This window comes from Corvus cornix, chromosome 26 (genome assembly GCF_000738735.6).
Source record: "Corvus cornix cornix isolate S_Up_H32 chromosome 26, ASM73873v5, whole genome shotgun sequence".
Classification (NCBI taxonomy): domain Eukaryota; kingdom Metazoa; phylum Chordata; class Aves; order Passeriformes; family Corvidae; genus Corvus; species Corvus cornix.
In genome coordinates, this window is record NC_046354.1 from 5613671 (window position 1) to 5629202 (window position 15532).

General features: G+C 47.0%; 1 protein-coding gene across 2 annotated transcripts in view; it reads left to right on the plus strand.

The window, feature by feature from the left end:
- Nucleotides 1-13676, plus strand: part of LZTR1 (leucine zipper like transcription regulator 1) — a 37487-nt gene extending 23811 nt beyond the window's left edge. Inside the window, exons 11-20 of one of the 2 annotated variants that reach the window (XM_039565243.1) lie at nucleotides 93-185; nucleotides 1084-1179; nucleotides 2238-2421; nucleotides 4242-4411; nucleotides 6196-6352; nucleotides 7660-7786; nucleotides 8853-9002; nucleotides 9213-9318; nucleotides 10017-10097; nucleotides 12862-13676. In XM_039565243.1, the coding sequence (XP_039421177.1) occupies nucleotides 93-185; nucleotides 1084-1179; nucleotides 2238-2421; nucleotides 4242-4411; nucleotides 6196-6352; nucleotides 7660-7786; nucleotides 8853-9002; nucleotides 9213-9318; nucleotides 10017-10097; nucleotides 12862-12978 (1281 nt within the window). In that variant the 3' untranslated portion in view covers nucleotides 12979-13676. Of the gene's footprint in view, nucleotides 1-92; nucleotides 186-1083; nucleotides 1180-2237; nucleotides 2422-4241; nucleotides 4412-6195; nucleotides 6353-7659; nucleotides 7787-7976; nucleotides 8134-8852; nucleotides 9003-9212; nucleotides 9319-10016; nucleotides 10098-12861 lie in introns of those variants that run through there. The other variant, XR_005603654.1, reaches the window with a different exon arrangement.
- Nucleotides 13677-15532: the final 1856 nt, after the last annotated feature.

The following is a 15532-nucleotide window of genomic DNA, read 5'->3' on the forward strand; positions in this document are numbered from 1 at the left end:
GGCTCCTCTGCTCCAGAGTGATTTGAGATTTGAAGTTTATATAGCCATTGAAATTAATTCTGTCTTCTGTGGGTTTTTGGTTTTTTTTTTAGTTTTCTTGTTACCCTAAATGCACTCTCCATGAAGACTATGGAAGGCTGTGGGAAAACAGGCAGTTCAGTGACTTGGAGTTTGTTTTGGGAGAGGTGAGTAGAATTTATTGGAGAGGTGCCAGTGGGGGTGTTACTGTGTGTGTGGTGTGTTTGCTGGGAAAAAGCAAATTCTGCAATGGCTGTGCCAGAAACCCTGGGAATGAATCACTGGGGAACTGTCTGCCTGGTTTAGTAAGTTTCACTTATCCAGATAAATTTTTAAAGCTGCAAAGGAGAAGAAACTTTTAAACTGAGAAGATCTAAGGTCACTGACTTAGCCTGAATTTATCGAAGCATGTTATATAGAGTTGCAATATGAAAATGTACCAACGACCTCTGTACTCCCAGGTCCCAGTTGCCTCCTGGGAAGGCAGGTCAGTGTTTTGCAAACCCATTATCATTTCAAGAGCCATTTTTAATTACTGAAACAAAAGAGAATGAGAAAAAGCAGTACAGGGGAATGATTCTCTAGTAATGGAAACAGTTAAAAATTTTAACAGAGAACAGGTTTTCTGAAGATAAACATGAGATACTTGAACTTAACCTGCATTCCTTTTGCAAAAAGAAAAAGTTAGAAAAAGCTTTGCAAAGCTCGGAGAACGGATCCTCAACAAGAGGTGAAATAAATTATGGCAAAACCATAGTGTTATTTTGAAAAGGGAAAATTAAACAGAAAATCAGATGCAAGAATAAAAAGTAATATATGTGACACGGGAGCTTCCATTCGTTGAATGTGACACAGGCTCTTTCCCAAATGGTGTTTGCCATTAGCCTTTGGGGAAATAGGTGTTGAATTTCATCTGTATGTGCAGAGCAGATGTAAAGCTGCCTTTGAGTCTAACTTGAAATGTATTGTAACCTGGGGTTCAGCCCAGGTTTCTGTGACTTCTGCCATCTGCTACGAGCATGTGATTTGGGGATGAAAATTGAATGTGGTTTCTACCTTTGGCAGAAGGAGGAGCGAGTCCGAGGGCACACTGCGATTGTCACCGCTCGCTGCAAGTGGCTGAAAAAGAAAATCATGCAGGCCAGGGAGAGGGTGAAACAGGTGAGTATTTTGGGAAAGTAGCCTTGTAGCAAGGTAAGGCTTATTCTGCCCAGGTTTGGGAATAAGGTTGTCAGGGGAAAAGTAATATCTGCTGAGACAGCTGGAGGATGGGAACAGTGTCTGATGCAAAGGTGCTCTTGAGCAAGTAAAATAAAGAGGATCATTAGTATTAACAAAGGCTACTGGATGTGTATCAGGAGTGTAACATGGAGGAGCCAGAGTTAATCCAGTTAGCTGGATTTGACAGTGTGGTTCTTGGAAGCTCTCGTAGCTGTCTGAGGTCTAATCTTGTGGAATGCCCCAGAGAGGTGTGTGTACCCTTCCCCATGGGGGAGGTAAGAGCTATGTCATGGGAATGGCCCACAAGATCAGACAGATTAGAGGGAAGGAAGGCAGTGCTAAGGGTTTCAGCTGCTTCTGTTCCCTTAACCTCTGTATTTTTTTACTTTTTCCAGAGCTGAAAGTCTGGTGCCTCTGATCATTGTCTATTAATTTTAACTACATCCACGTTTTCAGCAGCAAACATTTAATGGATTTTGGGGAGGTGGTAGCACACAACCTGCAGTAAGATGTGGATGCCTCACTGCCCCTCAGTTAATTGTTTTGCCACTGGAAAGGCTGTGGGGAAAGGCTGTCATAGTGAAACTTGAGGTAACAGAGTGCTTTAAAATAGTTTTGTGCAGCACTTTGAGCTCTGCCTTTGCAGGGCAGGGTTTGTGGAATCTGCTCCCACCTGTCCCTCCTTCACAGAGTGAGGCTGTTCCTGCTGTGGGCAGGAATATGAGTTCAGTGCAGTTCATCCCTCCCTTGCTCTGACATCCTGCTTCTGACCTGTGTCCAGGAACTTGCTTGTGTTCTGATCCATGTGTGTCCCAGGATATGGAACAATAAGTCTAAGACAAATAAATTCCTTGTTATCTTGAAGATAATCCTGAAGCTAAAGAGATCCTGGGTCTTGAAGAATGTGGAGTAAGGAGAAGGATCCTCTGGTTTGGTGGTAACTTGTGTGCACTGGCACAGCCTTGTGCCATGTTTGGGTGGTTTTTCTGTTTCATTAGAAATCAAAGCAAGACATTGAAGAGGAGGGACACACCACATGCCAGAAGGATGGGATTGGAGGGAACGTCAAGCTGGGCCGACTGCAGCCGCTGCTGGAAGTGCCCATCCGCGAGGCCGAGGCCCAGCCCTTTGAGGTGCTCATGCAGTTCCTGTACACGGATAAGATAAAGTATCCCCGCAAAGGTAGGGCAGCAGGTGAAGTAACACTGGCTCAGGGAGGGGAGGGGGGCAAACGTGTTTTGAAACAGCAGGATCAAGCATTTGCAAGTGATCAGTCCTGTTCTGAGCACTTAATTACTAACCTGAGATTAAACAAAAAGCAGATTTTTATCAGAGCGTACTAACCATGCTTTTTTTTTCCTAATTCTTTTCAAATATCAAGGAAGAACAAGTTCTTGATCATTCCAAAAGGTGTAAAAACTCCCAAACAAACAAAAAATATTGTGGTGTTTTGAACATCACAGCATCCTACTTGGAAGGACCATGTATCTAATTCCTGGCTTGGCTTATTTCCTTTTTCTGATATTGTTTTTGATCCATTTTAAACTGTGCCCACACAGAAAGGTGTGCAAGCCGGTATTTATCACCTGTTAAAAATCCAGTCTGAACGAATGCCTCAAGAAAGGAAAAATCCATTTGATGCGTTCATTGAAGTTCTCTGAGTTAAAAACACTTGTGGGCAGGGAAGTAATAGCCAGAGATCTTGCAGCTCCCACACAGGGAATCCAACTCCTGGCTGTGTGAGTGGGGAGGGCTGTGGGGTGATGGGAGTGAGGCTGGATACAGCGAGGAGCTCCAGCTGCTGGGGCTGGGGAAGCTGCAGCCACGGGGCACAGTGAAGTACAGTGAGGTACAGCTGCCCTAGCACTGAACTTTGCTTCAGCCCTTTCTGCAAAGGTAGTTCTCAGAAAAAAAGTGATACGTGTCCATTTGTGTCAAGGCTTTCCCTGTGAGGAGGCCCATCTGAGAATGATCCCACTGAATGGGGGTGAGGGAGCTGCTCCCTAGATTCTGCTGACGTTGCCAGATCCTGCTCCCAGCCGTTCTCTGATCCTCGGTACCCTCGCCTTGGGACAGGCTCAGGCCAAGGGAAGGCTTGGACCCCTGAGCTCTTCCCATTGTTACAGGCTTCCCAGGCAGGCTGCCCCTCTTCCTCCAGCCCATGAGAGGGTCTCCCTGGTGCTCCCCTTTCTGCTGGGATCCTCCATGGGCCCTGCCCTGCCCATTTGTATTCCTAGCTGCTCCTCTCAGTTCTGAGAGCAGCACCCTGGGGAGCCATCCAGAGGCTGAGCTAATGGAATTGGGCATGCTCATCAAATGGGATTTTCCAATTAGACACGGGGAAGGCACGTGACATGCAAGAGGGCTTTTCTCTATTAAAAAGTAGTTAGAGCAGATGGGCAGAGCTCTTCTGTGAGGAAAGCAAAGGCCATGGGGGATTATTCCTTGAGCTGGTGTCCCAGTAGCCCCATTGCAGTGGCCTGCAAGGGTCCCCTCTGCCCCTCTCTCACTTCAGCCCTTGTAGACCACCTGTGGGTCTGTGCAGGCTGAAGCACAGAGTGAAAGCACAGAGTGCCTTCATAAGGGTCTGTCAGAATCAGGGAGCTGATTGTTACTACTGTGTAAAACCCAAGGACTCTGGCAGGGCTGTTGGCAGCTGGGCACTCTGAGAAATTAGGCTGCAAGCTCCAGAGCTTGTCAGGGATTTTAAAGACTTCACTTTTTTTGGAGGGTTTAAAAAAATTGTGATCCAGATTGTCACAAAATCTTTGTCTAAAAAATACTTTGGAGTGGCTTTTGCATGCTTCAAATTTGAGCCTCCTTTTCTAGTATTGATTCAGATTTTGTCTAACCAGGAATGGAAATTTTTTCTCCATAAAAATACTCCAGTCACTGCCTGTTCTACTATTCCGATTGCTCTGGTTGATATAAAAAATACTTTTAGAAGGGTTCCTCTCTTTGTTCTGTGAGCTATCCAGCAGTTTTCCCTCTTGCAATTCCAGGTCATGTTCAGGATGTGTTACTCATTATGGATGTGTACAAACTGGCCTTAAACTTCAAGCTCTCTCGGCTGGAACAGCTCTGCCTTCAGTATATTGAAGCATCTGTAGATCTGCAGAACGTGCTCATTGTATGTGAGAATGCTAACAAGCTTCAGCTGGATCAGCTAAAGGTAATCACATTCTGCATACAAAGTAACTGATAAGAAAGTTTTAAAAATAAAATTTATGTAATTAATGTTTGGCTGAGCTTTTGCAAATGCACCACTCCTTTAATTACAGTTGCTTGAGTATATTTAGCATGGGTTGTCCTGCAGTGGCTTGTGGTATTATGTAGGCTTTTTTCAATAAGTGCTCGATATTTTTGCATATCTGCTTTGTAGAATGTCAAGGGCAGAGTGACTTTGGCTCTTCATCAGTTCACTCTTGCTGCAGCAAGATGGAACCAGTGCATTGCCTGGTCTTGCTGTGTTACATACGCTGAGACTGCAGATAGGTTCTTTCACCTGGACAGATGGAAAAACTAAACTCTGTTCTCAGGCCTTTGCGCTGAAAAACAAAATGTGCCAGTGGTTCTCTGTCTCTGTGGTGGGTGGGGGGCTTTTGGGTGTTTGGTGACAATCAGGGTAGGGTTGACCCCCAGCTGCAGCCCAAGAGGTGCTGGCCATGCTGATCCCAGTGCAGTGCCCGGAGCCAGTTCTGCTGAACCTGCAGGGAAGCAGCTCCTGCCCCCAGTCCAAGAGCCAGAGCAGGACCGTGCAGTACCTGCTGATGATGTTCAGCCTGTGCACACCAGTGACCTGTTGCTGGTGGCTGCAAGCACAGTGAGGCTGGAGAAACCAGTATGCACCATCACTTTGGAGAGGAAAGACCTCAGGAGGACAGCAGCAGGGTCAGCAGCAAGTATGTAAATGCCAGCACAGCCTTTGGTGCATGGCACCATGGTGCCATCAGCTGCCCAGAAGCTCAAGCATTGGTGGATCTGGTGCCCCCACCTGCCCTGGCCACCTCTGGGGTGACAGGGGCTCTTGCACAAGGCTCCAGTCAGGCAGGATCACCCTGAGCTGGCATCCTGTCTGCTCAGGTGCTCGTTAGTCCTCATGGGTGGGTCCTCTGTAGAAAGCTGCTCTTTGTGGCATCCCAGTCATTGTTTAAAACATTTCACAGGTGAGTCCTGACAGATACCTTTGGCTCCCAGGTGAAATAAACTGGCAGGAAGCAGACAGTAGTAATGATTCTTTGGGTGAACTTGTACCCACTTTATAGTGAGCTGGTATAGATTGCATTTATTGCTTATTAAAATGCCCTGAGGGAAAGCCTTGGTTCATACTGAGAAATGAAGTGCCCTTTTTTTGTCTCAAACTGTTTAGCATTAGATCTGGTTCATTTGTCACCTTTTCACCATACTGATTTTTGTAAGAAGTTTATCACACAAGAGCCTTCCAGAGCTCTTGAACTGTTTGCTGTGTTTACGGAAAAGGTTCAGGCAAAACCCACACAAGGAGTCCTGCAAGCTCTTTGGACCCTTGGTGGAGAGTGTCAAGAGTTAAGATCTCTTCACCCTTTTAATTAACTTTTGGTATCTAATTATGTTAAGAGTTACTATGAGGCAGCAACCAATCTTCATTATCTCTGTGAAGTTTTCAGTATCTCCTGAGATTCCTGTATTAGAAAGCTTTGGAGCAGCTCAGTGGGCAGTTAATCTCTTCCTTGTCAGTATTTCTAGTCAAATTTTTCTAGATGCTTAGAATTGTACTGAATTTGCTGTTCAAGTAGGATCCTAAATGGTCATTTAGGAAGGATAAGGATATAATTGTTTGATAGTTCCAGCTGCAGGATCCATGTGGAGGTTCAAAGGAAAGGATGGCTGATGGCATATGTAACGTGTAACATTTATGGGACGCTGTAAGATGACTTCAACCATGAATTTTTTAATTAATATTGGTGTATTTTTAAGGAACATTGCCTGAACTTTGTGGTGAAGGAATCCCATTTTAATCAAGTCATAATGATGAAGGAGTTTGAGCATCTTTCTTCATCCCTCATTGTGGAGATTGTCCGGAGAAAGCAGCAGCCTCCTGTCCGAACACACTCTGACCAGCCGCTCGACATTGGTAACCTTCCTGCTTTATGGAGTAATTCCTTGTGCTGCTTTGGCATTGCTAATGGTTTGTTTAGCCTGGGAAGATATCTGGGAAGCAGCCCTCTGCAGCCCACCAGTTCCCAGCTGGGATAACTGCTCAGGCTCTCTCCCAGACAGAGACAGAGCACAACAGTTCTTTTCCCAGTGAGTTTCAATCAGAATGGTGTCCCATCAAAGTACATGGGAAACATCATCGTGTTCTTGCAATAAACCATCTTGAGCCTGTTCAGAGAGATGAGAGAAGGAGCAGAAGGGTGTAAAGAGTGATCCAATAAAAGGCAGTGGACAGTCACTCAAGTGGCTGAAGGGTGACAGAGCTGAGCAGGGAACCAGCCTGCTTGAAGGTGTTCACCAAGGAGGAGCAGGAGGACGGAGGAAGATCCTGTGAATAAGGCACTGCTCTGTGTGCATGTATGAAAGGAACAGGACGAGGGGAGGGGAAGAGAAATATGTGATTTACAGTTTCATCATGGAATTCATCAAGGGCTGATTTGGGACTAGTCTTACTCAACATTTTAACACCCTGACACACAACACAAGGAATGTAATAATGAGATTTTCTAAGGTCACAAAGTTCAGAGGCATTGGCAGTGTTGGTGTAGAATGCTGCACAAAAATAATTGGGAACTGGAGAGAAAGAGAAGGAAGCTAGTCCTGGAAGGTCAAGTAGAAAGGCCTTGGCTGGCATTTTTCCCAGGGAGGAGAGGTGCACTGGCTGGGAGGGTGGCTCGGCCAGTTGTGTATCCGGAGCTGGAATGGTGTGAGAGACCCAAACACTAAAAACTGAAAGATGAACTTTGAAAATATGAGTGAGTTTGGAGCAGACTTGGATGTGCTCCATTTGTCAGTTGTGTATTTACAAAGGTTGATTTAAAATATTGGATAAAAGAAGCCTTTGTTGCTGATTTGGGAAAGATTTTTCATTAATACACAAAATTTTATATTCCTTGTGGTTGGAAATAGTGAAAATGGAAGGGAAAAATCAGCTTTCATATCTGCAGAGAGCACCTGTCAGTGTGGCCAGAGCTGGAGTTTGCTGTCAGTGGCAGAAAGCAGAGCTGACAGGTTTGGTTCTGGGATGGGCAGCAGGGAATGAGTTGTGGTGGGGAAGGATGAAGCTCATTTTGCTCCACGGTTAGGAGGAAGGACTTCACTCAAATTCATGCTGCGAGTCCCAAAGGAAAGAGGGGCTGGAGCTCTGGCTTGGCCATGTATTAGTTCAATAGCACCTGGTTACCTGGAACTATCATGTCTTTATTTCATTATGTTTGATTTCAGGAACATCCTTAATTCAGGACATGAAGGCTTACCTGGAAGGAGCTGGGACTGAATTCTGTGATATCATCCTGCTCCTAGATGGGCACCCACGGCCAGCCCACAAAGCCATCCTGGCAGCTCGCTCCAGGTGAGCCCTGTTCCTGACAAGACAGTGTGTGAAGGACAGTGCAGTGCTGGGCAGCCTGTACTCAGCTGGCTTGGTTTAGAAGACAGGGAGGAACTTAAATCTGCATGAAGTGTTAAGATGCAGCTTTGCTCAATGAGTGCAATAAGCCTTTAAGCAGTAGTGATTAAATTTTTTTCCATTTGATACCCAGCAGGGAAAGATAGGAAATTAGAACTGCAGAGATTCTCCAGAGGGTGTGTGAGAAGCTGCACTGCAAGACAAAGCATCGATAAAATCACAGGAAGGGAAAAAGGGTGGAAAACATAAGGTGATTTCAGTGAAGTGGAAAGCAGCAGATGTCCACTGAGGTCAGAAGGAGCCTTTGACAGTGAACAGTTCGTATTGTGGAACTTGAATTTCTTTCTCACTTTCTGATATTTAAGATTGGTTATGAATAAGCATTAAAAAAATGGTGCCTGCCAGAGACTAGAGTGTTCCCATGCTTTATGCAGAGAAAGGAGTCCACCCTGCTGAAGGTGGGACTGTTCTCCCTCCTCAGGGAGAAGTGGATTTGACCTGCACTTTTGTGTTCTGTGGACCTTCACCTTATGTTCCACCAAACATTAAGTGTTCACATAAAACTTCTATTTCAAATATTGTCACAGGTTTTTTTGCAGACCCAGTAACAATATTCAGTATTAGTTACTGTGGTATTTTACCAGAAGCATTTCACAGCTCTTAAAACAGCCCTGATGATTGGCAGCCTGTAGATACCGAGGAAATTCATAATGCTTTAAGCTCTCTACTGGGTCTTATGCAAATTAGAGAAAAAATCAAAGCACCATGTGTCCTAATTTTCAAGAAACAGACGAATTTCAGGTAGTTCTGATGGTAATTAGGGGGATTATATTTGGAGTTTTCACTGGCAGACATATATGAAAAAAATAAATGAGCAGTGTTTTTGCCCAGGTTGTCACCTGAATTTGTTGCTTTGGAAGCTCCAGTTCTGAATAGCAGCCTTTGAACAATACTGGGTTAAACCATCTGTCTGCAGAATGTGTTGTATCAGTTTTATTTCCCTTTCCAGTTACTTTGAAGCCATGTTCCGTTCCTTCATGCCAGAAGATGGGCAAGTGAACATTTCTATAGGTGAAATGGTTCCCAGCAAGCAAGCATTCGAGTCCATGCTTAGATACATCTATTATGGAGAAGTGAACATGCCTCCTGAAGACTCCCTGTATCCTTAAATTCGAAGGAATTGAAGGATCTGTCTCAGTGCATGTCCAGCAGGTCACCTTCCTTTTGCTTTGGATTGCCTGGCACAAGCTGGGAGGATGTTCTCTCAGGGGGCACCAGCAGGCTCTGCACTTCCACTCCTCACATGGATTTGTTTGCCATCAGTGCTCTCACCTTCGCTTTCTGGTTTATTCCTCAATGGGATGAACAGATACCTCTTTGCAGCACCTTACTACTACGGCTTCTCCAACAACAGACTCCAAGCCTACTGTAAGCAGAACCTGGAAATGAACGTCACAGTGGAGAATGTGCTCCAGGTAATTGTCCCCAAGCACTTTAATTAGTCACTTAGAGGAAAGCCAAGGGGTCTGGTCAAGTGGGTACCCCCAGTGCCAGGTCACTGAGACTGCCCAGACCCTTCCAGTGGCAGTGTGATGACTTGTGTGGGAGCCCAGCCTTCAACAGCATTGTTCTTTACCTGGTACTGTGTTGCTTCTGTTCCTGTGCTGCAGGGTTCAGCAGGTGCTGCTCACCTGGCTTCTCCTGAACTCTCATCCCCCGTTACAGAACTGTTTCTAAAGGTCTTTTTTAGATGACCACGTGCTCAGCACTCAACTGTAAACCCTTTTTGGCAGACATTTGTTCCAGGGCAAATGATGATCTGCAGGTGACAGACATTAGTCTTGTTTTATCAGTGATGCTGACAGGATCTGGCAGTGGGGTTTGAACTAACAAAAGATACTGTGTGGTAAGAAAGCCTCCAGTGTCAATGCCAGCTTCCAGGCAGGCAGCCTGAACATCTGCAGCACGAGCAGAAGCAATTCCTGCTGATTAGCTCTTGAGGACTCCATACATTTTAAATCCAAGGCTTATTTTTGAGTAGTTCAGAAAAGATTCAGTTTGTAATGCAAAATGGAGATGTTCCCTAGCTAAGAGGAGTTACCTGCTCTGGGTCAGGACTGTTTGTGCATCTGAGCTGTGCAGAAGGGAAATCACATTTTTGCTCCTGCTCTAGATTTTAGAGGCAGCTGACAAGACCCAGGCCCTGGACATGAAGAGGCACTGTCTGCATATCATCGTTCACCAGTTCACCAAGGTTGGTTGCATCTTTTCTGTGGCTTTTGAGAGCTGCTGTCCTCTGTCACTGCCTTGGTTAAAGACATGTTAATATAGAAATCAGTGTAGTTCTTCCTCATTTGAGAGGAAGCTGAGAGCTGGCTGCATGTTACTGACACTCACTGACAGGACTGCTAAGCACACTTCTCACACCAAAGTAAATGGAAGACTAGAACAAGCTAGTCTAGAAATGTGAAGCCCTTCCAAGCCAGAGGTTACCCAAAGTTGCTTCCATTTCCAGTTGTTCCAACTGTTAATTTTGTGCCATGCCCTCATTGGATTCCTATGTGTATAGCAGGGTAAATTTGTTGTATGTTGAGGGCACAAATCTCTGCCTCACTAGCAGTTATCAGTGTGCTACTCATATTTCCCTTGAACTATTCTCTGCCATACATACTATATTGTCATGTGCTCTAAAACAAATTACCATGTCCTGGCTGGGCTCTCTGTGATTTCCATGTTCAACAGTTGGATTCCATGGTCCTAGAGGTCTTTCCCAATCTTAACAATCCTGTGGTTCTGTTTTGATGGGATTATGCATTAGTGGCAGGAAAGGTCAAGATACTTTGTGCTGATACTCCTGTCCTCACTTGAGAGAATAAGGATATTGTCATTTAATTGTTCCTATGAGATGTGATCGATCCCTCCATGAGAGTTCCCCAGCATGTCATCAGTTCATCGCTCAACTCATTAGCATTGCTGAAATAGGTAGATAAATCATAGGAATTGGGATTTCTGGATGCTACACACATACTGGTAATAATTCCCTAGTTAATATTCAAGTAGCTCACTCTCCTTTGTATATTTAAACTCACAATCCTCCTGGGGAAAAAGAGCACTGCTATGTCCCATTAGTGTCTGGAGAGGAGACAGGACGGTGTTCAGGCTCTTCATTAAATGCCAAAGTTGCTGGAGCGTGACGCATTTTACATTCAGAAATAACTGAAAATGCATAAAAAGCATTGAGAGGGGAGCCAGCATCCAGGAATCACTCCCAGAGGAGAGTCCACAGTGTGAGGTTGCAGCCCCTGCCTTCATCCTCTCTGTTTTCTTCTGGCCCCTTGAGTCCTGCGGAGCAGCTCGGTTCAGCAGGGACGGGGAATGGTCCCACTGCAGGGTACAGGACATCCCTGGGGTTGGGGTCAGTGCCTTGCAGCAGCTGAGGGCTGAAATATCACAGTATCACTTCCCAGTGGAGGCCACAGGAAGACAAAGAGGGGTGATTCTCCCCAGAACATACAGAGGGAAATGGACATTGCAACACTGGGAGGCAGCAATGGGAGCTGGAGGGCGTTCCTCAGCTGTACTTCCTCACCAGGATGTGGGGAAATGTTTTATATTTAAACTGTTGACTGGTAGAACAGTGTTCATCAAAACGTGGCTGGAAGACTGTCAAGCAGATGTGCATGGAGAAATCTCAATTATGCAATGTTTTCCCTTGGACTGAGAGGCCTCAGTGTGTGATTCTTGGCCTGGGCTGGGTGACTCAGTGTGCCTGGGCACGGACACTCTCTGCTCTGCTCCTGGGCCAGCCACGGGCTCTGAGGGGGATTTGTTCTCGGGCATAAGCCCGGTGGGTCACCAGGGCTGGCAGGCCAGGTCTCTGGCTGTGGGATCCCCTGTTCTTCCAGTAACTTAACACCGTTCTGGATTTGGACTGTTAAGGAGTTTTCCTCACAGCAGGAACATTACTGAAGAGCTGTTTCCCAGAGGTTCACTGCTTTGGGCAATGTGTTTACAGGCTCTTGTGTGTCAGTGTTGTACAAAAGCCCTAATAAACCTGCTGTTGTGACGTGTTTGTAGTGACACCCTGATCTGTTCCGCAGTGCGTGCCTGGGCTGGAGGCAGGATCCCACCGGTGCTAAGGGGGTCTCTCTCCCTCCCTGCCAGTCCTGGCAGATCCTTAGACTGGGGATATTGCTACAAGCACGTCCTGAGCCCTTTCTGAAAGCATCCTCAGCTATTTCCTTCCTGGCCTTCAAAGGTTGCTCAGGACATCTTTATTGTTTATCCCAGTGCAGCTCCCTAGAGCCAGGTGATAATCTCAGTTCAGGTGAGGCGGGTGGGTGAGTGGGGCACAGTCTGCCTGGAGGCTGGGTGTGTGTTAGTGCCTCTAGACAGAGGGATTACTGGCTCCTTACCATGAGGTTGTGGAGAAGGGAGGAATGTGTAGAGCTCCTTTTTGCTAACAGTTGAGCTTCTGACCAGTCCAAAAGCATGCAGTTTGTTGTAGATTCTCATCTATCTGATGTGGTGGAGGTTTTTGTTGGCAACTGCTCCAGTGACCTGCTTTGACTGCAGGAGGAATGCCAGCAGAACCAGCATGGACACTGAGAAGAGCTTTTCCTCAGGAGCACAGGAGCAAAGAGATCCAGCCCTGAATCACATTTTCAGTGCAAAAACACAGATCTCAGAGCTCAGGCTGTGCTGGTGTCCAGCATTGCTCTTAGGAGAGTGCTCAGTCAGTGTCCTGTAGCAGTGGGGCTGTCAGTACCAACAGAGGGGCAGCTCTGGGGGCAGATTCCTGCTGCTCTCCACTCCCAGCAGTCTGGATTTGGTTCTAAGCCCCAACTGGAGCCCCATGGTCTGTTCCCTGCAGCCCAGCCCCACAGCTGGGATCTCACACCATCTGTGCCCAGCCTGACTTGCTGTGGGATGCCCAAGGGTAAAAGGGTAATACATGAGCTGTGATTTTGGGAGGGTTTTAATTTCTTCCTGTTTTTTCTGTTTTGTTTTCCTTGAAGGTCTCCAAGTTGCCAAATCTCCGCTCGCTCAGTCAGCTCCTCCTCCTTGACATCATAGATTCTTTAGCTACCCACATCTCAGACAAGCAGTGCGCGGAGCTGAGCGCAGACATATGACATGCCTTGGTAATCCACCTTCTCATTTGTTCCTCAAAAACACTGGCACTGTAGAGCTGGCTCTCTGGTTTACTGTTACGTGTTGAGCAGCTCAGTGTCTGCACTCTGCAGCAGCCCTGGAGGAACAGGAACAGCTGAGGTGCTCTCTCTGGATTTACTGCGTTTGTACCTTTGTGCAGCGTTTGGACTTTGTTACATTTGTTACCCAAATGTAGACTTGAAATCATTGCAGGCAGGCGTGAATTGATTCCACATGGTTTGGGGAGTTACTACGTTAATAATTAAGTCCATTATTACTTTCATACTGTAAAATCAAGCAGACATGAGTAAGAGTCACTAATCCTTTGAAACACAATATTTAAAGAATACTATTTAAAGAGCTTCAGCTGACCCAGCCCAGGGGCTGTAAGGGGAAGTCAGAACAAAACTGGGAACAAGAGCACGTGGTGTTCACAGGGGGACTGGCCCTTGGACCAGAATGCAGTGACTTTTCAGAAACTCCATGGTGTGGATTGACAGATAAGCCCCTGTGCAACTGCCTGGATTGGTGGGCTGTGGGAATCCAGACCTATGCTCTGCAGCAGGTCAGACTAGAAGATTACAGCAGTCCTCTCTGGCCATCAAATCCATTAATCCTGTCTTGCTAAGCCTTTCTAAATCTATTTATTAATAAAGAATTAACTTCTTCTGGCATTTCATGATTGACTTGGATTTCATTTTGGAAAAAAATTAAGCAAAAAACGTTCTGTGCTTGATGAAGGTCACATTGTTAAAAATAAGTGTGTTACATCTTGTTACTAATTTTATATTGAAGTGTCTCTGTGAGCCTTGCCTTTGCAGGAAGGTGAATGAAGGCAGAGTGCCCTTCCCAGCCCATACAGGAGCAGCTACTGTTCCCTCCCCTTGCAGCCCCCAGCTCTGTGCTGGGTGCTTTCCACATTGCAGAGTGGAGAGGAGAGTGGTGTTGGTAAAGTGTCTGGTGGTGGAACTGTCCCAGCCCTGCCCAGAGCCCTTGGGGCTGCCCCAGGAGGGAGTGACAAGCAGGGAATCAAAACCTTGTCCTGCTCCAGCTGCAGGGGCTGCTTCCTGCTTGTCTGGAGCTGGAGTGGTGCAGGATCCCTGCCGAGACATGCAGCTCCCAGCCCTTACATTCCCACCCTTGCAGCCATGATTTGCATTCAGTGAAGTGTTCCTGGAACAGTTGTGGGCTCCTCGTCAGCATCCCATAGTCTGACACACCTGCCCGTGCTGCGGTGTGCCCAGGGTATTGCAGTCTGTGCAGTGGAGAATGTGTCACGTATTTCATCCAAGGGAAGTGCTCTAGGGACCACCCCGTCTGTCTCCCTGGTGGCTTGCTCAGGTGAGTCAGACCAGAGGTGACAGGTGCTTCTGAGAGCCAAGGGCACCTTTTAAAACAGAGGGATTGTTTCCAGATGCCTCATAGATAGTGGAGTCTCATAGCAGAGGTCATGTTAATTGTACTGACAGGATCTGTGTTCCCTGGGAAACCAGACTGGCAGCTGGAGAAAGGTTCTACACTGCAACTTGTAACAGCACTACAGTTTATTTCCAGTAATGCTGATCCACTAGAGGACACCCATTGCCCAGGGAAGCCTCATTCTCTCAGGCTGAACAGGTTGGTTTCAACGATGCCACAACCAGAAATAACTCACAAGTGGGCTCTTTAAATCCTGAGCCCACTTGTGAGGAAATGCATGATCTCTGCACCCTCGGAGTGGGCACTGTGGGGTCTTGGCTTTGGGGGTGGTTTGGGCTCAGTCATGGCTGTAGAGACCACAATGCTGGGTCAGAGATTTAGTGTGTGAAAACTTGTAGCCCATTGTGATTTGCTTCTGGGCTGCTGTTGTGCAGAGTGCCAGGACCGTGCACCTCTCTGAGAGGACACCCGAGTTTCCCAGGAGATCGCAGGATGGGAGGCGTTGCAGGGGCCTCACACACTGTGGGGTACACATGAGCTTCCCAGGGCAGTTAGGTGTTCTTGTTATCACCACCTTGTTATCATTATGGCCAGCAGGCTCCCAGGATGTTCCTGCAGCCTTGGGCAGTTTTGTACTGGACTTTGTGCAGTCATATCCCTGCATTTGATAAGGAATAAGAAACATTGTGGCTGTCCAGCTTTGTCTTATTCCTACAGTCTCTGCCCTTCGGATTGCTGGTGGGAGAGCAGGAGCGCCCCTTTCCTCCAACCCAGTGCGAGCTCCAGGGTAGTGGCAAAAAGCAAGGTGGAGGAGCAATGCCCAGCTCCTCCGGAGCAGCAGCTCAGGGCACTGGAGCCAGGAGGTTCCAGCTTTGCCACACTGCACCAGCTCCCCATGTCCCCGCTGCCACACGGGACCTGCGGCAGCTGGGCAGGAGCCGAGCAAGGAGCAGTGTGGATCGGGGCCAGGAGCTGCTCCAGCCCTGCAGGCACTAAGGCCAAGCCCATCCCACCAGTGCCAGCACCACCAGGAGTGCTCAGAGCAGGGCTGGCAGCGGGGCAGGGAGTCACTCTAAGGTGGCCCGTGGCTCACTGGGAACAGGAAAAACACAGAGA